Source organism: Anolis sagrei, chromosome 2 (genome assembly GCF_037176765.1).
Source record: "Anolis sagrei isolate rAnoSag1 chromosome 2, rAnoSag1.mat, whole genome shotgun sequence".
Classification (NCBI taxonomy): Eukaryota; Metazoa; Chordata; class Lepidosauria; order Squamata; family Dactyloidae; genus Anolis; species Anolis sagrei.
Genome location: NC_090022.1, coordinates 266468233 through 266494475, shown reverse-complemented (window position 1 = coordinate 266494475; position 26243 = coordinate 266468233). Strand labels below are relative to the sequence as shown.

Below are 26243 nucleotides of genomic sequence, written 5' to 3'. Positions count from 1 at the left end.
GCACACAGTTCCCCCATGACCAACAGAAAATATTGGAAGGGTTTGGTGGGTAGTGTCCTTTGGTTTTGGAGTTGTAGTTCACCTACATCCAGAGATAACTGTGGGCTCAAACAATGATGGATCTGGACCAAACTCTACTTGAATACTCAATATGCCCAAATATGAACACTGGTGGAGCTTGGGGAAAATAGAATCTTGACATTTGGGAGTTGTAGTCACTAGGATTCACAGTTCACCTACAATCAAAGAGCATTCTGAACCCCATGAATGATAGAATCGGGGCAAACTTCCCACACAGAACTCCCATGACCAACAGAAAATACTTAAGGCCATCCAATCCAACTCCCTTCATCAGGGCAAGAAAACGTAATCAAAGTCCTCCTGACAAAGAGCCATCCAGCCATAGATATAGATATAGATATAGATAGATGTGATTCACACACAGATATAGTATCATAGATTTGAAAGGAACCCTTAAAGGGACACCGGGATTGTGGCGCAGCTGGCTGAGTGTCAGCTGCATTAAGATCACTCTGACCAAAAGGTCATAAGTTCGAAGCCAGCCCGGGTTGGAGTGGGTGTCCAGCCATTGTGTAGCCTGTTGTCGACCTTTGCAACCCGAAAGACAGTTGCATCTGTCAAGTAGGAAAATAAGGTACCACCTTGTGTGGGAGGCTAAATTAACCAATTTATGAGGCCATAAAGAAAAGACTCAGAGGAATGTGGAATGCGGAAGAACTTCATCAGTGTTGCTGGTGGACGATGAAAGCAGCAGCTCCCCTGGCGGCCAGAAATAAGTTAAATAGCCTCTGTGTATTGTCTGTATATGTTGTTTGTCAAACTGGCATTGAATGTTTGCCATATATGTGTATACTGTAATCCACCCTGAGTCCCCTGTGGGGTGAGAAGGGTGGAATATAAAAACTGTAAATAAATAATAAATAATAATATTAAAGAAGGATAATGATATGTTGCATGTTCCAGGGTGGGCAAACCAGACACTCTCCACATCAACACTGACAAAGAAACAATAAGAAATACCATTTACCCACAAGCATAAAGAAACTACATGTATTAGAAACCAACACTTTCTCATTACTTTATTTTCCATATCAACAGACTGGGCCACAGCAATGCGTGGCAGGGGACAGCTAGTGTAATATAAAATATATAATTATACAATATATTATATTATATTAATTATATTATATTAATTATATATTATAATTATATATTATGTTATGTTATGTTATGTTATGTTATGTTATATCATATCATATCATATCATATCATATCATATCATATCATATCATATTATATTATATTATATTATATTATATTATATTATATTATATTATATTATTAGTAAATATATATTCCAGTTCAAAGCAGCTGTGTGAAAGGGGCCTCAAGCAGCTTTGTCTCTCTCTCTCCCTCTTTCACTTTCAGGACTGGGGCGATAGGTGGCGCTGTTACGACACAGTGCCCTTCCCATTTTTTTACAGCCCCCTCTGGGCGAATCCATTACTCTGCTATGGGAGGGGGGGAGAGGGAGAGAGGAGAGGAGGCGGAGAGGCGCGCGCCCAATGGACCGCGCCAACTCCCCCCCCCCCCCCCCGCTTCCCCAATCAGCAGTTCCGGCGGCAACTGAGGACGTGGCTCTAAGGAAGCGCGCAGTTTGCCGGCTGCTTCCTGTTCCGTCGCGGGCCGAGGTCTGCTTTCCTGCGGGCCTGGCCTTGGACGAGGATGAGGAGGAGAGCCCGCAGAGGAGGCGGCGGAGGAGGAGGCCGAGAAAGTCGAGGCGGCGGCAGCGGCGGCTGAGGGGAGCCGGCCATGGAGGAGCCCTTCAGCGGGAGCGGCGGGGAGGCCCTGGCCGGAGGCGGGAGGCTGGGGCCCGTGGATGTGCCCAGCGCCCGGTAACTGGAGAGCTCCCATGCACCACTCTGCCTTGTATAGGTTGAATCCCAGAAGACACTGGCCCTGTCAGACTTTTGCAGCAAAAACAATGAACCTGTAGAGATGGGATCACTTGCGTGGAGTCTTCAGTGGAGTGTGTGTGCCAGTCACAAAGGCTTCTGTTAAGAACCTGTTCAGTCAGTTCCAGTGCTGTGCAGAGAACTCTTTGTTCTTGCTTGTAGAGACACAGGGCCCTTCTACACGTCTGAATAAAATCCCACATTATCTGCCTTGAACTGGAATATAGGGCAGTGTGGACACAGATCATCCACTTCTAAGCAGATATTGTGGGATTTTCTGCCTTGATATTCTGGGCCAGGGGTCCTCAGTAGGAGGATAGTCTTCCAGGATCAGAATTCTTGTGAGTCTGTAGGTGTCTGTGGAGCCCTATTATACATGTACATACAAACATACATAGAGAACCACTACAATGAAGTCTATGGACCCTTCCACACAGCCCCTATATCCCAGAATATCAAATCAGAATATCCCACAATAGCTGTTTTGAACTGGGTTATCTGAGTCCACACTGCCATATATTCCAGTTCAAAGCAGATAATGTGAGATCAGCTGTGTGGAAGAGGCCTAAGACTATAGCACTTTGTTGATACATTAGATCAGTGGTTCTCAACCTGTGGGTCCCCAGATGTTTTGGCCTTTAGCTCCCGGAAATCCTAACAGTTGGTAAACTGGCTGGGATTTCTGGGAGTTGTAGTCCAAATCACCTGGGAACCCACAGGTTGAGAACCACTGCATTCGATGGATATATCTTTATCACTCTGCTTTCCTTTCTTGAATTACTATCTAGAAAAGTGCTTCAAAAACCACCTGATATGATGCTCCAAACTTGTACCATATTTGTGCCACATTATTATTGCATTTATTTTCTTGGAGACTTGACACGTACTAGCAGCTAGTGGGAACTATGGCCCACCTCATTCAGAAGCACTGCTCTGCAGTGGTTCCCAACCTTTGGTCCCCCAGCTGTTTTGGACTTCAGTTCCCACCGTTTCTAACAGTTGGTAAACTGGCAGGGATTTCTAGGAGTTGAAGTCCAAAACAACTGAAGGACCAAAGTTGGGAATCTCTGTAAGTAGAAACATTCAGAGCATATAGTAGTTTAGATACATTTGAGATAGTTCACAATTGTACATAGGGAAATGTTAGTGGATGGCTGGTCAGTGGTCATGTGGCCTGTGTTCACTTCCTCGGATAACTTTTTGAGTACTCTTGGAAATTCAGTCCATTTATTATCATTCTGTATCATCTCACAGTTTGGAGCCCCTGGTGGCGCAGTGGGTTAAACCCCTGTGCCGGCAGGACTGAAGACCGACAGGTTGCAGGTTCGAATACGGGGAGAGGCGGATGAGCTCCCTCTATCAGCTCCAGCTCCTCATGCAGGGACATGAGAGAAGCCTCCCGCAAGGATGATAAAACATCAAATCATCTGGGCGTCCCCTGGGCAACGTCCTTGCAGACGGCCAATTCTCTCACAACAGAAGCGACTTGCAGTTTCTCAAGTCGCTCCTGACACGACCAAAAAAATAATAATCTCACAGTTCACCATTTCATATAATCTCTTTTTTTCTTCTTTCCAGCCTGACAAAATATATTGTGTTGCTATGTTTAACCAAATTTTTGAAAGCATTGGGCTTGTTTGAATCCTATGACCTCCTGAAAGTAGTTCATCTTGTACAGTTTATCTTCATAGTAAAGCTTGGGTAAGTTGATTTTCACTTGAGCAGATTCAATGGTTGTGCACTGAAATGTCTCCTTTTCTTTTTTGTTTGCATCATAGAAAATTAGCTGTAGATGCCATAATGGACAGTTCAGTTCTGATGTTTCCTTATTGCTATGGAATGCCTCCCTTGTACGATTTTCTTTTTGGTGTTAGCTTTGATTGCAATAAACCCTCCACTTTCGTGGCCATTGGGGAGGGGGGCAGGAGGACTCTTAAAATGAAGGAGCCATGCATAAAGTAAACTACTTATTTTATCTGAGAGAATAGCTTTGTAGGAATCTTATGTCCTTCAACCCAGCGGTATGTTCAGTGGTTGACAATAGGATTGTACTAAAGGATTTATATTATCTCTAAGAACCTCTAGGTCCTCCAGCATGACTCTATGGTCAGTAAAACCACACTTGCTTTTTAAGTGGAGGTTTGATACAAAAATGCAGTTCATATTAAAAGTATTCTCTGCTTTTAATATTATTGCAGTCAACAGGCCATAAAACAGCATGTTAAATACAATATAACACAGCACATTAGGGCATTCAAGTTAAAAGCTAAAAGTATATCAATAACATAAAATGATAAACTTTAGATTGAAATACAAAAAAGCAATTTCAGTAAGGCCTTTGACAAGTTCCCCCATGACTCCAGCAAAGGATCACCGCCTTGTCGGGGCGCTGGAGCTTGAGCACCTCAATGATGTCATGAGCGAAACCGTGAAGGGCCACCCAAGACGGGACGGTCGTGGCAGAGAGGTCAGACCAAGCGTGATCCCTGGGGAAGGCAATGGCAAACCACTCCAGTATCCTTGCCAAGAAAACTAAATGGACCAGTACAACCAGAGATATGTCGATATGCCATTGGAAGATGGGACTCCCAGGTCGGAAGATGGCCAAAATGCTACTGGGGAGGAGCAGAGGATAAGTTCAACTAGCCCCAGATGTGATGACGCAGCTAGCTCAAAGCCGAAAGGAAGGCTAGCGGCCGACGGTACTGGAGGTGAACGACGAATCCGATGCTCTAAAGATCAACACACCATAGGAACCTGGAATGTAAGATCTATGAGTCAGGGCAAATTGGATGTTGTTATTGGTGAGATGTCAAGACTAAAGATAGACATTCTGGGGGTCAGCGAACTGAAATGGACTGGAATGGGCCACTTCACATCAGATGACCACCAGATCTACTACTGCGGACAAGAGGAACATCGAAGAAATGGAGTAGCCTTCATAATTAATAAGAAATTCGCTAAAGCGGTGCTTGGTTACAACCCAAAAAATGACAGAATGATCTCAATTCGAGTGCAAGGAAAGCCTTTCAACATCACAGTGATCCAAATATACGCCCCAACCACAGCTGCTGAAGAAGCAGAAGTAGATCAGTTCTATGAGGATCTGCAGGACCTACTGGATAATACACCAAAAAGAGACATTATTTTCATTACAGGAGACTGGAATGCCAAGGTGGGAAGTCAAATGACAACTGGGATCACAGGCAAGCATGGTCTGGGAGAACAAAATGAAGCGGGACGCAGGCTGATAGAATTTTGCCAGGAAAACTCACTGTGTATAACAAACACTCTCTTCCAACAACCTAAAAGACGGCTTTACACATGGACTTCACCAGATGGTCAGCACCGAAATCAGATTGACTACATCCTTTGCAGCCAAAGGTGGCGGACATCCATCCAGTCGGTGAAAACAAGACCTGGGGCTGACTGTAGCTCAGATCACGAACTTCTTATTGCTCAATTTAAAATAAAACTAAAGAGATCAGGGAAAATACACAGACCAGTTAGATATGATCTCACTAACATTCCTAGCGAATATACAGTGGAAGTGAAGAACAGATTTGAAGGACTAGATTTAGTAAACAGAGTCCCAGAAGAACTATGGACAGAAGTCCGCAACATTGTTCAGGAGACGGCAACAAAGTACGTTCCAAAGAAAAAGAAAACCAAGAAGGCAAAATGGTTGTCTGCTGAGACACTGGAAGTAGCCCAAGAAAGGAGGAAAGCAAAAGGAAACAGTGATAGTAAGGGGAGATATGCCCAGTTAAATGCGCAATTCCAGAGGTTAGCTAGAAGAGATAAGGAACTATTTTTAAATAAGCAATGCATGGAAGTGGAAGAAGACAACAGAATAGGAAGGACAAGAGACCTCTTCCAGAAAATTAGAAACATTGGAGGTAAATTTCAGGCAAAGATTGGTATGATAAGAAACAAAGATGGCAGGGACCTAACAGAAGCTGAAGAGATCAAGAGAAGGTGGCGAGACTATACAGAAGATCTGTATAGGAAGGATAATAATATTGAGGATAGTTATGATGGTGTGGTGAATGAATTAGAACCAGACATCCTGAGGAGTGAGGTTGAATGGGCCTTAAGAAGCATTGCTAACAACAAGGCAGCAGGAGACGACGGGATCCCAGCTGAACTGTTTAAAATCTTAAAAGATGATGCTGTCAAGGTGATGCATGCCATTTGCCAGCAAATATGGAAAACACAAGAATGGCCATCAGACTGGAAAAAAATCAACTTATATCCCCATACCAAAAAAGGGAAATGCGAAGGACTGCTCCAACTTCCGTACAGTGGCCCTTATTTCTCATGCCAGTAAGGTAATGCTCAAGATCCTGCAAGGAAGACTCCAGCAATACATGGAGCGAGAGTTGCCAGATGTTCAAGCTGGGTTTAGAAAAGGCAGAGGAACGAGAGACCAGATTGCCAATATCTGCTGGATAATGGAGAAAGGCAGGGAGTTTCAGAAAAACATCTACTTCTGCTTCATTGACTATTCTAAAGCCTTTGACTGTGTGGATCATAATAAATTGTGGCAAGTTCTTGGTGGGATGGGCATACCAAGCCACCTTGTCTCTCTCCTGAGGAATCTGTACAAGGACCAAGTAGCAACAGTCAGAACTGACCACGGAACAACAGACTGGTTCAAGATTGGGAAAGGCGTACGGCAAGGCTGCATCCTCTCACCCAACCTTTTTAACTTGTATGCAGAACACATCATGCGATGCGCGGGGCTGGATGAATGCAAAGCTGGGGTGAAAATTGCTGGAAGAAACATTAACAACCTCAGATATGCAGATGACACCACCCTGATGGCCGAAAGCGAGGAGGAGCTGAGGAGCCTTCTAATCAAGGTGAAAGAAGAAAGCGCAAAAGCCGGGTTGCAGCTAAACGTCAAAAAAACCAAGATTACGGCAACAAGAATGATTGACAACTGGAAAATAGAGGGAGAAACCGTGGAGGCTGTGACAGACTTTGTATTTCTAGGTGCAAAGATTACTGCAGATGCAGACTGTAGCCAGGAAATCAGAAGACGCTTACTTCTTGGGAGGAGAGCAATGTCCAGTCTCGATAAAATAGTGAAGAGTAGAGACATCAGACTGGCAACAAAGATCCGCCTAGTCAAAGCCATGGTATTCCCTGTAGTCACCTACGGATGTGAGAGCTGGATCTTAGGGAAGGCTGAGCGAAGGAAGATCGATGCTTTTGAGCTGTGGTGTTGGAGGAAAGTGCTGAGAGTGCCTTGGACTGCGAGAAGATCCAACCAGTCCATCCTCCAGGAAATAAAGCCTGACTGCTCACTGGAGGGAAAGATACTAGAGACAAAGTTGAAGTACTTTGGCCACATCATGAGGAGACAGGAAAGCCTAGAGAAGACAATTATGTTGGGGAAAGTGGAAGGCAAAAGGAAGAGGGGCCGACCAAGGGCAAGATGGATGGATGGCATCCTTGAAGTGACTGGACTGACCTTGAGGGAGCTGGGGGTGGTAACGGCCGACAGGGAGCTCTGGCGTGGGCTGGTCCATGAGGTCACGAAGAGTCGGAGACGACTGAACGAATGAACAACAACCCATGACCTTCTGGCAAACAAACTGGGCTAGGCAAAACTATGGTTAGGTGGATCTGTAATTGGTTAAGCAAACGAACCCAAAGGGTGCTCACCAATGCTTCCTCTTCATCCTGGAAAGAAGTGACAAGCAGAGTGCCGCAGGATTCCATCCTGGGTCCTGTTCAACATCTTTATTAATGACTTAGATGAAGGGTTAGAAGGCATGATCATCAAGTTTGCAGATGACACCAAATTGGGAAGGATAGCCAATACTCCAGAAGACAGGAGCAGAATTCAAAAGGATCTTAACAGCTTAGAGAGATGGGCTAAAACCAACAAAATGAAGTTCAACAGGGACAAATGCAAAATACTCCACTTAGGCAGAAAAAATGAAATGCAAGGATGCAGAATGGGGAATGCCTGTCTCAACAGCAGTACGTGTGAAAAAGATCTTGGAGTCCTCGTGAACATGAGCCAACAATGTCATGTAGGTTTTATGATTTTAAAAATCCACGATTGAAGTATTATTGCAATTATATGTAGAGAGCCCGGTATATTAATTACAAAAAGTCCTATAGTCCTTAATTCATAATTAGCAGCTCAGAGTTTGTTTTCTTCTTATAGCACTAAGAGCAAAACGCAATGATTGTGTGAGACGAGCATGTTAAGATGAGCCTTTGAACACTGATTGTGAATGTCACTTAATCTAACAGAAATCCTTATTTGCACAGGTCTGCATTTTTTATGATTCTGTTTCAAAAGCCATTTTCATCTGGAAAGCCTGTTACCAAGCATCAGGTGAGTAATTTCAATAAGAAAGCTTCTTTACAACATTCCAGCTTTGAACTTTTCTGTTAGCATTTTAAATTGTAGATATCTTGATATTCCTATGTGTTGAAGACAACGTTATGAAAGTTACTGTAAAACTTTCTTATTCCCTGCTCTATCAGGACTATGGAAACAACTTTCCTTGTACAGTTGCTTTGCAATTTTAGGAAGTGATGGGTCTTGACGGAACTGTTTATTTGCTGGCTGATATTGTTAAGCTTGTTATTTATAAAACAGCTTTGTCTACTGTGATAATTACAATAATTATTTTGCAACGTCATGGAACCATTATGTTGACAATAGTTTGATATGGGACCATTGTGTTGAGAATAATACTGACGCTGTTGATTTTAACCCCATTTGGATTGTATGTTTCTGAATTGGCAAACAATGTATTGAATAATAATGCTTTTTAAAATGACTTGACAGTAAAATTTTGTACAGGCGTGTTGATGCTGCTTTTTCTTTTGCAGTGGATCAAAATAATTAAACATGCTGTTGTTGGCTGCATAATTTCACTTTTGTGGTTTTTTGGCCTCACCCTTTGTGGACCTCTAAGGTAAATATGTCTCAAAAACAAGTTGTTAGAAATGACTGGCAATCAGAGTTTTGTCATCTAAATATAAATGGACTACAGCACCTTTCACTATTTTTGGGGGGTCAGAATAATTAGAGTTACAGTCCAACTACAGCTGGAAAGCCATACTTTGCCCACCCTGCTGCTTTATTAGACAAAGATAGCAGATACTTTGGCTGTGGAAAGCCAATATACCATTGAAATAGGTCAGAGGTTCTCAACTTGTGGGTCTCCAGATGTTTTAGCCTTCAACTCCCAGAAATCCTAACAGCTGGTATTTATTTATTTATCAAATCAGAAGCGAACCAAGGGTAAAGTTGTAAGGTATTTAAAAACCCAAAGAACATTTTGAAACATTACTTTATACTAAATGTCCTTTGGTAAACTGGCTGGGATTTCTGGGAGTTGTAGGCCAAAAAACCTGGAGACTCACAAGTTGAGAACCACTGAAATAGGCGTTCTTGCATTGCTAAGTGATGATTACTCTGACTAAAGTTTGTTTGTGTATTTTTAGGTAAATATAGAATGATATTTTGAAAATCTTTGTTCTTAGATCATGTTTGACTTCCATTAAAAGCATCTGTGTATGTTTGATGGAATCACATAAGGGAATGATAATACAAGACTTCCAATAATAGATATCGAAGTGAAGATGCCCTTCTAGACAATTGGTTTTCAAAAAGCAAGGGAGCATCCCTAATGAGCATATGGTATCTATATATCTATCCTTTCTGTTTGACCACAACAACAGCTTGATTTAACCATGCAGTATGGCATTAACACAGTATTGTGTGACATCCTGAAAGTTTGTTGTTTTCCGTACAGCTTCCTACATACTGATATATGCCTGGGATGATATAGAGAAAAAGCATCCTAAGCATTCCTGCACCTCTATGCTCCTTGCACCTGTTTATGATCAGTCTCTGAGACACCATTTTGTATAGATCACTTTTTTGCATTAAACTAGATAACCAGGGCAGGCTTCTGCAACATTTCAGCTAATGATTTCCAAATTTGTGGTAGTTAGAACTTTGTCCTTCAGGATATACATGCATAGGACAGGAAGAAAGTAAATGTTGTGGCATGTGCTCACCTGCGGATAAAATCCATCAAATTTGGGACTGCAAAGTAGGTGTGCATAAGATGGATCTTTAGCTCCTTGGCTTTCTGTTGCACACCTACACACAGAGATGTTTTCTCCTCCAGAATTCCACCCTTGCTAGGATGAGTGGAGTCCCCAAAGTTGTTCTGGGCATTGGACTTACTTTTGAGGGTTCCCAACGGCCAGAATCCTCAGCCAACACCTCAGCAAAGCATCTAGATTTTTTTAAATTAAATTTTGTAATGAGATTATTTGAATCTTTTGTTTTCAGAACTGTATTGCTTTTTGAGCATAGTGATATCGTTGTCATTTCACTGCTTAGCGTACTGTTCACAAACTCAGGAGGAGGACCAGCAAAGGTATGCCATTTCTTTTGTGAATAATATACCATAAATAATTAAGAATCTAAAAATTGTGATGATAAAATCTGCCCAAAATTCACAAAATTATCATTCTAGCTAGAATGTATGATTTTTTTCTTCTTGGACTGCAAGTACTTTCAGAGGAGAAACTAATTCAAGATGAAATACAGCAGAGCAAACTCAGAACATAGTATATTGAAACCCATTTCACAAGATGACTTGTTGTGAATTCTTCTTGCTGTTTCATATATATATATATATATATATATATATATATATATATATATATATATAAATGTATGTTTAAGAAATGTTCTGACTTTCTTTTTTCCAATTTTCTGACTTCCTTTTTTCCAGACAAGAGGTGTGGTCTTTTTCATTACTGCTGTGATCTGCCTCTTGCTTTTTGATAACGATGACCTCATGGCTAAAATCGCAGAACACCGTATCCTTTCTGAACATGTTTGGACTCAATACTGGTTGGCCCAGCTCCATCAGTATTTTGATGGGTCAACAACAGACCTAATGCAGTTGGACAAGAAGGCGATTAGAGATAAAATCCTTGAGATGGATGCATCTGACAACTTGAGGACTAGTAAACAGCAGGATTTCACTACTTGGTATCCTCTACTAAAGAGTGACCAATATTATCAACAATATCTTCAAGAATTAATGTCTGTAGCCCTTAAAAAAGAATTTGTTGCCCTGTGCTTCCAAACAATGCCATCAGGCTGGCTAGAGGGAAGATACAGGGGGACCCTTCATGCCCAATGACTTTGTATTTGTGGGTTGTGGGGAAAAAAAGATTTAATACATTATCTGTTACATTGCCCTTAGTATAATGACCCTAGAAACAATCTTCTGGGAACCCTTTTGGAAGAAAGGGCAGCATGGCAACAGTCAGCAGTTATGTGTGACTTCTTAGTGGATTATTCCAAAATATAACATTTATAAATATAAGCCTCTGGTGGCACAGTGGGTTAAACCGCTGAGCTGCTGAACTTGCTGACTGAAAGGTTGGCAGTTCGAATCTGGAGAGCAGGGTGAGCTCCTGCTGTTAGGACCAACTTCTGCCAACCTAGCAGTTCCAAAACATGCAAATGTGAGTAGATCAATAGGTACTGCTTCTGCAAGAAGGTAATAGCACTCCATGTAGTTATGCTGACCACATGACCTAGGAGGTGTCTATGGACAACGCTGGCTCTTTGGCTTAGAAATTGAGATGAGCACCACCCCTCAGAGTTGGACATTACTAGACCTAATGTCGGGAAAGCTTTACCTTTACCTTATTACATTAAAGGTTGCCATATTTGCAGTCGCAGCCCAAACAATCCAAGCTAAATTAGTAAAGTCCACAGTGGAAGCTAGAAATGGAAATGGAGATAGTTTGGGATGACAGAAATCAGACATTGTTATTATTATCATGTCACTTCTACTGTAATTTTAAAAAGACAGTATACAGAATAAGTTTTAATATTTATATTGGAAAGTGCTTATTGTACCTTTAAAGGTTGTATATTATTTGATGTCATGGCCTATGGCTGGTACAATAAACCATTCATTCATTCATGGATCAGGCATACATTATTATTGTTTCACTTGTCTGAATGAATCAAAATACTTTCCACAGTTGATTCCTGGTACTGAAAAATGCTGAAAGATTTAAAAGAATTGCTATAATTTTTCTCTGTCTAAATCTTTCTCTGCAATTTTCCAGTTAAATATAATGCAGCAAAACAAGTGGGGAGTCTGGAGCTCCTGAGGAAACGTCTTTGGTTGCTCACCTCTGGTCTAAACAGGCAGTTTCATTTGTTCTTATGTGCAGGTTGAAACTTGCCTTAGAGGCCACTCCATTTTACTTGAATTGATATTTTTCTTTTTTAAATGCAGTATATTGTTTCTAACAGAGGCTTGTTATCTACCAAAGATCCTATGTATTAATACAACATGCTATATATCTGTCATTAACATTTTTACCCTTTTTTTAGTTTCTTCAGGGATGGTATTTATTTATGAGAAAAGTTAATGCTTCACTGAGCCTGGGGGCGGAGGGGTAGGATTCCTCTAGCGTTTTCCTGAACGTTCTTTTCTTTAGCTGAAGGGCACCATGATAGTGCTCTAACCCACATACTTTATACAATCATCGCTTTCTTAGGAGTTGCAGATCACAAGGTAAATGCTGCTGCTGATATGATCTATCATTCATACTATTTGATGTTAGGAAGCTGAGTGAGCTTTTTAACTAGTTGCCCTTGGCAATTATCAAATTTTTAAATAGCTTTTAATTTTGTTAAAAAACATATTTGGGAGCCAGAATAATTATTAAATATATTTATGTATTGTTTATTTATTTATTTAATAGTGAATTTAATTTAAACGTAAAATACAGTGCAATATGTGCAAATACATTGACCTCTGATTTTAGTTTTCACTAATATAGTACTTTTAATTTTATCGATCGACGCTGCCCATTGTTTGTATTCAGTCAAATCATGTATTGTTTTGATGATATCCAATTCTATTTTATGTGTGGCACCTTGAGTGCTTTGGGGAGATGGTGGTGGGCTCCAAATCAAGTTTTATTGTTTTATTATTGCTTCGTATGCTGCCATTCTCCAGTCTCAACACTTTTTCTATGCAAAAATATCATTTTAATTGAAACTTATTGAATAAAGATTAAATTCTTATGAAAATCCTAAGAACCTTGTCAGAAAAGATATAAATTATTTTTATGCTTTCATTTTCACTACTTCTTGAGATCGTAGACTCCATCTTGCCACTAGAAGTACAGAAACTCTTTAAAGTTTAATAAATAGTCTAATATTTAAAGTAAAAGTATGCTGAAGGGAGAAAAACACAATAATAGAGCAGCATAACATATTCAGGGTTGCAGTCACAGTCATGCATTTGTAAGATTAAATGCTTTGGTAATTAGAGATTTCCAGAAATTCACCAGTGTTTGGATCATGATTGTAGAGTATGGAAAGAAGAGTTTGGAGAATGCAAATTGCAGTGTGATCAGCTAGAACAATGTAAACCTTTATGTTCTGTTTACTTATTTATTTACGACATTTATAGCCCGCCTTTCTCAACCATACGGTAGCTCAAGGCGGGTTACAGATTGATATGATTCGATGCCATGCATTCATAAAAGTGTGATTAAAAACAGTCAACATTACAATATAAAAACATAAATAGAAACCATTTAAATGTGTAGTCACCAATGTCATCTTGTCAAAATCGTTTTCCAGTAACATCGTCTGGCCACTCCATGTTCATTGTTCATGTTATCTAGTCCGCTGCATTCTCAAAAGCTTGCTCAAAGAGCCAGGTTTTTACCTTTTTTTTTTTTTTTTTTTTTGGAAAGTCAGGAAGGAGGGGGATGATCTAATATCCTCGGGGAGGGAGTTCCATAGCGTCACCACTAGGAAGGCCCTGTCCCTTGTCCCCGCTAGTCACGCTTGTGATGCAGGCGGGATCGAGAGTAGGGCCTCCCCAGACGATCTGTTCCTGTTTGCCAAGAATGCAAGTGCATCTTAAGGAGAATGTCTGTTCATACATTGTTTTTGAACCTTGTAAGGGTTGGAAGGAAGGAGATTTTTTCCCTACTGGCAGTAGCATGTAAAGAAGGTGGGAAATATTTGATATACATACCAATATATGTTGTCGTTCTGTCTCTTTTGTTGTTGTTGCAGGGAGGAGTCATCTTACTAGTTTTAGCATTGTGTTGCAAAGTTGGTTTTCACACAGCTTCCCGGAAGCTTTCGGTAGATATTGGTGGAGCCAAACGCCTTCAAGCATTGTCTCATCTTGTTTCTGTCATCCTTTTGTGCCCGTGGGTCGTTGTTTTATCTCTGACAACAGAGGCAAGTATCACTACAGCTGATAAGCAAACAGTTTTAATGTATGTATTTTTAAAATCACATTTTATATATAAATTGCTGTTCCTTTTAAACAGGTGCCCAAGGCAAAGGACTGGTCTAAAAATCTAGTGAAATGTAAGATTTTGTTTAAAGCCTCTGATGCTAAATTAAATGGAACACCTGAAGAACACTAGGTTTTAATAAGATTTGAAGTTTAGAAATGAAGTAATTTGGTGAAATTCTGTCAGATAGAACCAAGGTGGAGAAAAGGGTCTGCTCGCAGCTTCAAGCAGCGAGGTGCAAAAGCAGAGTCTCACTTGATGATCCCAGTTCAAGCAAGATTGGTGTCTGGCTTAATACCAGTGCCTTGCATTGTATCCAGAAACAAACTGTTCAGTAGTACATGTCAGAGAAAGCTACTATTATTATGCTCTGCTTATTTTGAAATGAGGCAATTAGCAACTTCCTGCACTCGTTAGAACGTCATGTATGTTTTGAAGCACAATTCCCTGAAGAGATGGAAAGGGCATATTGCACTTTTCACCAACATAACACCCCAATCCTTTCTTGGGGGGTGGGGAGATGAAATATATATATTTCTGGGGTAATGGCTTTGCATTTAGACAGGTTCTATGGGTTCCACATGCATGACCATTTGTTTCCAGCTTTTTAAAATTGAGGTGGGTTGGCTGGGGGTGTGGGGAGCTTTGTTTTGCTTCATGTAAGCATTTGGTTAGCCCTACCAAATTTGCCCACCTGTGCCCTAGAAGATAAAACAATAGTCATGTGATGAAATTATCAGGTCATTTTTGTTAGACCCAATGGCGCAATGGGTTAAACCCTTGTGCTGGCACGACTGCTGATAGAGAGGTTGGCAGTTCGAATCCGAGGAGCAGGGTTAGCTCTAGCTTCTCATGCAAGGATATGAGAGAAGCCTCCCACAGGATGGTAACACATCCAGGTGTCCTCTGGCAATGCCCTTGCCAATTCTCTCACACCAGAAGCAACTTGCAGTTTCTCAAGTCGCTCCTGACATGAAAAAAGTCAGTTCATTGATGGATTATTCCATATTTTACATTATTTATTGCAAAGTAAGAAATATGACATGACTTGGATGCAGCCAATTCTTACTTCTTACTGAAGCCAAGTATCAGTGTCAAATTTATCTGTTTTAATCAGTTTTTATTTTTGAAATACTTACTGTGTCAACTTTGGCCACATATTTCAAATAAAGACATTTTATTACATTTTTGGTGGTATACTGGGCAGTGGAATAAGCAAACCTCTTTTAAATATGCTGTAGTATACATCAAATATGGTTAGAAGGTAAGCTTTGGACTGCTAAAATACAAAATGCCAGTGCTTGCTAGGATTCTTACAAAGAATGCTAGAATCAGTAGACCTTGGTTTGATCAAACAAGGTAACACCTATATTCTTAAATAAGAGTACTGTACATATATGAAATCACTTAATATGTTATTCCTAAACTGTTAAAACATGCTGAAAATGTCCTATTGCTTTAGAACTTCAAAGTGTTTTTGATAAACCTTGCAGATTCTTGTGATAAGGAGGAAAAGTAATGAGAATGTCTGCCCGAAGTTTCACAAGGCTCTGAATATGAACTAGTTTTGCTGCCTATGTTACAGTTACTTTTTTAATAATCTTCCTTAATTTTTATATCTTTTCTTTGCAGAGTAAAGTAGAATCCTGGTCTTCTCTCATCATGCCCTTCCTAACGGTTATCCTTTTTGTTATGGTTTTGGACTTCTATGTTGAATCTGTATGCTCCATCAAGATGGAGGTCTCAAAGTGTGCCCGTTATGGCTCCTTTCTAATTTTTATTAGTGCACTACTTTTTGGAAACTTTTGGACACATCCAATAACAGACCAGCTTCGAGCAATGAGCAAACCAGCACACCCAGAAACCACAGAGCATGTTATTTCTGGAGGAGTGATTGTCAGTGCCATCTTCTTTATATTATGTATGTATTGCGTCTCCTTTCGGAAGAATGGTGAAATATTACTAATCTGTTTTCCATATACAGATAGAAAGTGATTCATTATGCTTTGATATGTTGATGCTATGAGTAGTGTTAGCTTTAATTGTCATTTTGAGCTTTAAAATCATCACTAACAATTTAAGATAAAAAGTTTGCAAAGTATCCAAAGTTTGGGTTGCTGTGAGTTTCCTGGGCTGTATGGCCATGTTCCTGAAGCATTCTCTTCTAAAGTTTTGCCCACATCTGGGTGAAACATCAAGAGAGAATGCTTCTGGAATATGGCCATACAGCCCGGAAAACTCACAGCAACTCAGTGATTTTGGACATGAAATTCTTCAACAACACATTATCCAAAGTTTCTAGCATAAAACACAATGCTTTGAGGCATCGGATTGTATTCTGACATGAAAACTAATACTTTCCAATGCTGGTATGATTTGAAGTTAATTCAGTTAGATAATTATGCAATCAATGTGTGCTATGAAACCACTCTGTTATTACTGAATGCTTTTGGAAACATGTATAGAAGAAATGCTTGTATTACACTGTTGATATAAAATGCAAACAAATTCATTATCTTTTCAGCTGCTAATATTCTGTCGTCTCCAACACGGAAAGGACAGAAAGGCACTCTCATTGGTTATTCTCCAGAAGGAATACCACTATACAATTTTATGGGTGATGCTTTTCAACACAGCTCTCAGTCTTTACCTCGATTTATTAAAGACTCGTTAAAACAAATTCTCGAGGAGTCTGACTCAAGGCAGATCTTCTATTTTCTGTGCCTAAATCTGGTAAGTCCCCAAAACTTTGAACAAACTTTTCAGGTCATTCAGGGAGATGTATAAATGTAGTTGTAATATCCAATATGCTGGATGTGATGTAAAGCCAGGTGAAAATACTTAACTTGGCATCTGGTCCTGCTGCTCAAGTTTTAAGGTATGATGACATTATCTCTTTCATAATTATTCAGTGATAGCTAGTCAAGTTATGTAAGAAGGAAGTTACACAATCTCTTAAACTTGATGAAGTGCCCTAAAGTCCATGAAAGCTTATGCTGCATTGTACCTGTCTGAGAGTTGCTACTACATTCTTCCTCCTACCCCATCCTTTTTCTTTCTTCCCTTGGTATTCACTGGGTTTGGGTCCAGAATCTCCAATGAATGCCCAGTTCTGTAGATGCTCAAGTCCCATTATATACAATGATGTAGTAAAATTGTGTACCATATATAAAATAGCAAAATCCAATTTTGTTTTGGGGGATTTTTTTTGGGGAGGGGGTTACTTTTGTCATGGATGATTGAATCCATTGATACAAAGTCTGTGTATACAGGCATCCAACTATTACCAAGGCTTTCTCATTGAAAACTGACAAGTTTACTACTCCATTTAAGGGAGTTCAGAAACTCATGGCCAATGACCATTTAAACCATTGTCCCACCCTTTTTGCCACTTTGGGAATTTGCTTTCAAACTGAGGGAAGGTTCTAAACGGTTCTAGAGAGCATGTAGTGTGTTCAAAGTTTCTTTTAATCTTCAATGTTGACAGTTCTTGGCTGTTGTGTTATAGATGTTTCCTTGTTAATAATCAGTTTGCTTCATCCAAGATTATATTATCACCAAACATCAGGAATACATATATTGACTTTAGAAAGAATGATCCTGTCCCCATTTTGAGTATAAACAGCTTTACACCATTCAATCCAGTTAGTAATAACAAGGAAGCTGTTCCACCTGGAAAGGAGATGACATTTTGTCCCATCTTGCCATGGACACAGCACTCAGCCATTTTCTTCAGTAGCCCTGCTAAGTTGGGTGTTAAGACCACGTTGCTATGCCCTCAAAAATTCATGTTCTTGCTAATAATGCAAAAAGAGATAGATAGGAACATATCCTTTTGTCATTATCACAGTTAGAAAATAAGGCTATATCAAAAGAGGTTTAGACAAAATTGTGTAATAAAATATGGGAGAGAGTGAGACATTATAAAACTTATCTCCTCATTTTAATAGCCTCAGCAAACATATTACAAAGCAGGGTTTTAAGATCAGTATTCAGAATGCACTTTGTGACACAATATGCTGTATTGAGTATTATATATCTATTTTCCTTATTTTTTTATGACAACCCTTTCATTAATATGAAGTATAAAATGAATAAGAGATAATTTTACAAAATCTGTTGACCATTTACTCTTACAATACATCATTTTATGTTTTATTTTCAAGGACAAAATCCAAATTTTCCTCAAATTTGTTACAGGCTTTTACTTTTGTGGAACTCTTTTATGGTGTATGGACCAACAGTCTAGGACTGATATCAGATGGATTTCACATGCTGTTTGACTGTTCAGCTTTAGTTATGGGTCTGTTTGCAGCATTGATGACGAGATGGAAAGCAACACGTATCTTCTCCTATGGGTAAGCCCGTTGAATTTATTACTAAAACATATTAAGAGATGTCAGTTGAGTGACAGCTGGGCTGTGATGGGAGATTCTGTGAGCTGTAGTACAAAAAGAAAAAAATTACAGGAGCGAATAATGCCAAACACCAGGGGAAGTTGTTTTATGTTTATCTGAACTGTGCATCAGTTTTGCCCAGTATCATTTGATATGTTTCTTTCTTTATTTCCGGCATTTCTGACCTGTCCTTTTCAACCACCAGAGGGGGACTCAGAATGGCTTACACTCGGCAACAATTTGATGCTGCAACACATAGTAAATACAAGAACATAACAATTTAAAACAATAGATAAAACATTAATTAAAACCAATTTAAATACATTATTATGAGCCATATAACCATTCCAGTTCAGTTCCACATCCAAAGTGCTGTTATGCCTGCTGTCCAAATGCCTGGTCGCAGAACGATGATTTCAATTTCTTCCTGAAAGACATGAGGGATGGAGTCGACCTTATCTCGCTGGGAAGTCAATTCCACAGGCGGGGGGCCATCACCGAGAAGGCCCTGTCTCTCATCCCCACCAAACGCATTTGCGAGGCTGGCGAGACTGATAGCAGGGCTTCCGCGGATGATCTTAAACTGCGAGGCGGGACATAGAGGGAGATACATTTGGACAAGTAAGCTGGGCCGGAACCATATAGGGCTTTATAGGCCAAGACTAGCACTTTGAATTGTGCTCGGAGGTGGACCAGCAGCTATGGTTTGCCTAATTGTTAAGAAAATCATTGATGTTTTTTACATCATTTGAAGGAACTAGCATTGTTCCTTCAATCTAGCAATATGCCATATCATAATAGACTGTATAGTTATACCATTAGGGAGTCTGGAAATCAACCAAATGCATAGAGGCCTGGCTCATTTGTTTGATTTTCTTGATCAAATGATTCTTATTCCCAGCATAATAATTGTGGGCTTTAAGGCATTTGAGGACACTGCAACATGATCTCCTACTTACGGTATTTTTATTCCTCCCTTTCTGAATTGCAGGTTTGGTCGTGTAGAAATTCTCTCTGGGTTTATTAATGGCCTTTTCCTCATGGTAATAGCTTTCTTCGTCTTCATTGAGTCTGTGGCCAGGCTGGTTGATCCTCCTGATATTGATACAAATATGTTGACTGTAAGTTTGACACCTTATTTTCTGTTTAACATTGAATTTACTTCTGCTGAGCATATTAACCTATGTGGTGAAAACAAGGATTCAAGCATTGCTGGTGCTCTTTCCATTTCATGGATGTTAACCTAAGGTAGTGATGCATGAGAGGCAATAAACTATACTTGGTTCGAGCCAAATTCCCAGAGTACTAAAAATAAAAAAAGCTTTTAGCTGATATATAGAAGGAAGACTTATTAATGCTTATCCTCCTCTGAAAAATATATGGTAATAAGATAAAGTATTGATCCACATTGGTAATGTTTGCCAAATTTGAATATAATATTCTTACAGTGTATGTATCAAGTTTTTCCTGTTATATAAGCTCCATCTATCCTAAAACCAAAATAGGCTCTGCTTCTGTAATGTGGCACATTGACTGTAAATTGACTAGACTTCTGTTCGATAGGGATTCTCTCCCTTTAAGGCAGAAGAAATAAGTTCTACAAGTTTAAACGATTATTGAGGAGCTTTCCACACCTTGTCTCTTATCACCCACAATAGTTTGAAAGAAATATGTGAAAATAAGTGTTACCAATATAGCATCAAATGAGAAAATGTTGCTTTTCTTAAGATGAGTTTTAAAGGCCATTTTAGTGCATTTACTGTATTCTAATTCTGTTTTTACCACACTGTTATTTAATTGTTTTTTAACTTTTGTATTGTACCTTTTAAACCTGTTTAGCGTAGAGTGTTAGCTGCCTTGAGTCCCCATGGGGAGAAAGGCAGGTTATAAATAAAGGTAATAATATTAAAAAGTAATTTTTGCAGCAATAGCGGCTGCTCTTGGCTGAGGGGTTCTAGGCATTGCAGTCCAAATATGTTTATGAGCTCAGGTCTGGGTTCAAGGGATACTGGCATTATTTAAGGTAGAACAATGTAAATATGTAGTTTTTAATACTTGACATGTTTTTAGCGGTTGGCTTTAATGTATATGTATATTTTGCTGGATGTTTGTTTGTGTGGCATTGAATTGCTGCCTATATGTAAGCCACTCTGAGTCCCCTACAGAGTGAAAGGGGCAGGGTATAAATATGATAGATAGATAGATAGATAGATAGATAGATAGATAGATAGATAAAACAAGACAGTATGTACTGAATTTTAGTTGAATGCCACCCATGTGGCATTTGTTGAAAGCAAAGATGCACGAAGCAATATGAATCCAAGTGAAAATAAATTATCTACAATAACGCAAAGACATCTCAGTCATTACTTAGAGGCCAGGGAGAATGATCTGAGATCAGGCAGAAAACTAATTTTTTGCATATAGCAAATGGGATACAGTAAGGCTAAAACATATGTGGCCCCACATCACATTGTTTGAAAAGCACTGATATACTGTTTTAGATCATTATAATTTTTGTGCCTGCTTAATTTTTGTTTTTATTAAAATGAAAATTAATTTTTTAATGTTTGCTTGACGTAATAAGAACTAGTGGAGACAAAGCAATTGTTTTAATAATGATGATTACATCTTCTGTTCTTTTTTCTTTTTTGCCTGATTTTCATCAACTAGCAAAAACAAAAGGAATTACACTTTTGGCATATCAGCCATAATTAGATGCTAAGTCAACTTACATATGATTTTTTTTTGTTCCCAAAGTAGCAGAGTGTACTAATTCTTCCTTTTTCTGTTTTTCCAAAAAAAAAAAAATCTATTTTGCTTTTTTTTAAAAAAAACTGAGGTGGAGGAGAGTTTTCCTTGCAATATCAAAAATTCCAAAAATGTTACATCTCTATCTTAGCAAATCGCATTTTGCTCAAACAAGGTTGTAAAACCTTCAAATACTGTAACCATTGCACATGAGTGCCTCACACTTTACATCAGCACAGAAATTAGGTTATTTATGCTAACTATGGTTTACATAATGCTTCAGATTTCAGGTCTGGCTTCATGTCCTAATTAAATTTATAGATCACCCCATGGAGGAGTTGTTGCTATGTGACAACTGGTTTGGGGAGCAGCCAGAGAAGCTGGCTATTCAGTAGAGGTGATGGAGTGGCTTCTCATCTCTCTTCTGTTGAGAAACCTCTGGTTTTCTAATTTTCATTGAACTACAACTCCCATAATCCTGACCAGTGTCTCTATTGATTAGGACTGATAGGAGTTAAATTCCAGCCACAGCTGAAAAGCCATAGGCACTCTGCTTTTATTACACATGCATCTTTCTTAGGCTTTATGGATGAGAGGAAATCATGTTTTAAAGGTATTTTTTCCTATCATTTGTGCAGCCTGTCTCGGTTGGAGGATTACTGGTAAACCTTGTTGGTATCTGTGCCTTTAGTCATGCCCATTCCCATGGACCTTCTCGAGGAGGATGCCATGCACATGAACATGGTCATTCACACCATGGCCATAGCCACAGTCATGGCCATTCCCACAATGACTACGGGCATGGTCATAGTCACGGACATTCATCAGGAGGTGGCATGAATACCAATATGAGAGGTAAGCCAAGGCAATGGATTTGTTTGCCCTTTGAGTTCCTATTGTTGAGAGTAGGAAACAGTATGACAATGCTAGACTGGACAATGATTCACAGAGGTACTGTGGAGTAGCATGTGCTCATAATATGTATTTGGTAAAACTTGAGTTATGATATTTGACTTGTAAGTTGATCTACAGCTGACAAAGATCCAACCACATAAATGTTGTTGTGTTTTTAATTGTCCTTCTGGAGTGGCGCAGCAGGTGGCGCAGCAGGTTAAACCCTTGTGCCGACAGGACAGTTTGAATTTGGGGAGAGTGGATTGAGCTCCCTCCCTCAGCTCCAGTTCCCCATGTGGGGACATGATGGAAATATGGTAAAATATGGCCTTCAGGCTGCATGTGTCCTGATGGCCATTTTGTATAGTCCCCAAGGTGAATTTTGCAGCACTCAGACCTTTTCTCACAGCCTGCTGGTTGTTTTTTCTATAATCTTTCCAATTTTTTTCTTGGCTTGTCCAGCCCATACTGGGTCTTAAGGATAAATAAAATGGATCCTGGACACCTGGAGTGTTCCTATCCTTGAAATAAATGTTTTGCTTTGTTTCCAATTTCAGGAGTATTTCTGCACGTCTTGGCAGACACCCTTGGTAGTGTCGGTGTAATCATATCGACAATACTCATTCAACAGTTTGGATGGCTGATAGCTGACCCCCTCTGCTCTCTCTTTATTGCTACGTTGATTTTTCTCAGTGTTATTCCACTTATCAAAGATGCTTGCCAAGTACTCTTGTTGAGGCTGCCACCTGACCATGAAAAAGAATTGCATATGGCTTTAGAAAAGGTAAGAATAGCTCTCTGTTTTCTGATTTCCTTAATTCCTTGTCACATGCTATGTGTAGAATCCCAGAGAGTGCTTAAGTTCCAGTTTTATTATCTTAATACATTAATCATTGCTGTTTGCAGTGTGGTGGTAATTGGGATTTTTTTATTTACATTTTGTTTAAGTTGTTATGTTTAAGATGTCTTTTATGTGGGGTTATTCTGGGTTATTATATTTGTACTTATTTTCATTGAGGCATTGAATGGTTACCCTTTTGTTTGTTGGAAGCTGCTCTGAGTGCCCCAGGGGAATAGGGCAGAATATAAATAAAGTTTAGTATTATCTTTTGAGGAAAATCCATATTGGGAGATTATTTTTTTTAATTGAAAACCTGGAGGCGTGGGAAAACTGTCTCTTGATTTTTGTCATGGGTCCATTCTGTGGTGGTTCCCTCTGTGTTCCTGCTTCTTTTTGTTGTGCATCTTTTTCAATTTTTCAGATTTATTTGGCTCCTCTTGTTCACTTATCTTCTCCTCTTCTTTGGGGGCCAAGTCTGTCATCCTCTAATTGCTATTTAATGGCTCCTTATGATATATTGCTTCCTGGTCTTTGGTTTGTACATCTTCTTTCTTTCTTTCTTTCTTTCTTTCTTTTTTTTTTTTTTTTTTTTTTGACAATTTTATTCCCTTTGTTCATATTCCTGTTCTTCCTCCTCTGGGGCCAAGCCTGCACTCTTCAAGTTGGTATTAAATATTTAAATTCCCAGTGTTGCATTCCCCAAATGTAATGCCTTTGTTTTGAAACTTCGTAAGTTAGCAATAATCTAACCATCCAGATTGAGCATTCCTTTTGAATATTATTACATATTCTGTTACTACATAATCGTTGTTGTTGTTTTTACAGATCCAGAACATTGATGGTGTCATTTCCTACAGAGACCCTCATTTCTGGTGTCACTCTGCTAACACTGTAGCAGGCACTATACATGTCCAAGTGATGTCGGAAGTCATGGAACAGAGAATCATACAGCAGGTAACTTCATGTACCAATTCTTTATCCACCGCCAGTGCCCATGGTTTCCAGTTTTTCTACATATGTAGGCTGTTAGGACTTGTGGGAGTTGAAGTTCACACCGCTGGAGGGCTGAAGTTTGCCCATGCCTTGTCTAGCCAGCCTGGTGGGAGTAGGACTTCCTCAGCATTTGGGGCTCCAGAGATTCACCACCCCTGTGTTGCAGACTCAGAATTTTAGCCTTCTTGAGTAATTCTTATGTATATCAGACACATTGGGAAAGGATAGGGGAATTCAAAATAAATGTTGCATTTTGTTCATTGTTACTTAGGAGATAAAGTTTATTATTTGATTGTTTTGTTTGGTTTATATCCTGCCTTTCTCCAACATTGGAATCCAAGGCAGCATACACTTTTTAAAGCACAACACAGTTTCAATATTGTGAACTGAAAAGTTAAAACTCAAATTAAATTTCTATGTTAAAAAAGTTAATAATAGCATTGAAAACAAGTATAAAACAACATTTGAATATGTTTAAAAACAAAAAAACCCTATACCCTCAATAAAGCTGTGTCTGCTGTATACACAATAAACAAAACTTATTTAAGTGAAAAGTCTTTTATCTACTTGCAGAAAGACTGCAGGGGTCAAACAGACCTCTTGGAAAAGACAGTGTCATAAATTGGGATTAGTCACAGAGAAAGCTCTCTTGCTGGGAAAATGATGGTACTAAGAGAAAATCTTTCCCCGCAGATCTCAACATGTTGAGGGTCATACAGAAAGATTTTTTAAAATCCAATGGGGTAACCTAAGACTCCAGGGCAAGAGCTGTCATGGAAAATAAACATTGAGCTATGTTTTGGTGAAATAAAGTTTTTTATGTATCCATTTTGTGTTTTCTGGGCATGTCAGATATAGATTCTGTGTCGGATCTCAATGAGCCCTGCAGGTATTTTATCCATTCCCAACATGGTCTCTCAATTGACCACTTTTTGATCCTGTGCTCTATTAGCAAAGTATAGATAGTTGTTAAGCTTTTGAGTTCAGAAAGATTCACATGTAATACTGTTCTCTCATGCAATTCTTTGTGGAAATATAATTGTGATGCAAATTGCTATCTGTCCTACATATGAAATATATTTTGCTTAAAGCTGCAAAGAGGCATTTCCTAAAGATTTAATGTTCATATTTTCATTCTGCTCAGGTTTCAGCAGTTCTCAAAGATGCTGGTGTCAACAATTTAACAGTCCAGGTAGAAAAAGAAGCCTATTTCCAGCATATGTCTGGCCTCAGTACAGGATTTCATGATGTCCTTGCTATGACAAAACAAATGGAATCTTTGAAATACTACAAAGATGGGACTTACATCATGTGATTCAGAGCTACGTCTGTCAGTTCCTTATCTGGATGATATCAGGGGAATTTGCACATAAATGTACAGAAACATGTATATTATATATTTGGATTTTTAGGGGGGAAAGTATTATAACATTAAAACTTAATCAGGTGGTTTAAGAAGTAATGGGACACTCGGAACATATGCTGTATATGTGGACATGGTGGCGATGTAAAAATACTGTATTTGGTGTCTATTAAAACAATTGTTGCTATCTGAGTGTGGATGAGCACAAATGTATTGCACACTTTCCCCAAAAAGGAATATTGACCATTTCTCTTCCATCTCAGACCTAAAGGAAATCATTCTAGGTTTTAATAGAAACAAATTAACTCCAAAAACAATGTCTTCAAAATTATTTTGAAGTAGTGCTGCTGTCTGTGTATTTACACATAAAGGTTAATGCAAAAAGGTGTTTCTGTTCATTAGATACAATGGAATCTGTACAATTTTATATTTATTCCATTTCTGTATAAAATCATATTTTCTAAGCTCAGCTTTGTAAAATGAAGGGTAATCGATTCTACCATTTAAAAATCGTCAATGAGCTAATTTTTTAAGAGAAGAAAATCTGATAGACATATTGGCAATGAGCCAGGGAGAAATAAAACTACATCATTTTTTGATACACTCCTCTGTTTCTGTTCAGTTGCAAAAATTAATTTGAACCACTATGTAAAATAAACATTTCATAATTTTTA

General features: G+C 39.1%; 1 protein-coding gene across 1 annotated transcript; it reads left to right on the top strand.

Moving 5' to 3' along the window:
* The first annotated feature begins 1633 nt into the window (after positions 1-1633).
* SLC30A5 (solute carrier family 30 member 5) lies at positions 1634-26243 on the top strand. Its single transcript, XM_060761600.2, has 16 exons — positions 1634-1916; positions 3555-3677; positions 8268-8334; positions 8838-8923; positions 10315-10402; positions 10763-10850; positions 12501-12577; positions 14101-14271; positions 15963-16251; positions 16855-17063; positions 18531-18688; positions 19719-19848; positions 22117-22333; positions 22930-23156; positions 24039-24167; positions 25351-26243. Exons 1-16 carry the CDS (start codon positions 1834-1836, stop codon positions 25519-25521), a joined length of 2313 nt encoding a protein of 770 aa, XP_060617583.2. The 5' UTR covers positions 1634-1833; the 3' UTR covers positions 25522-26243.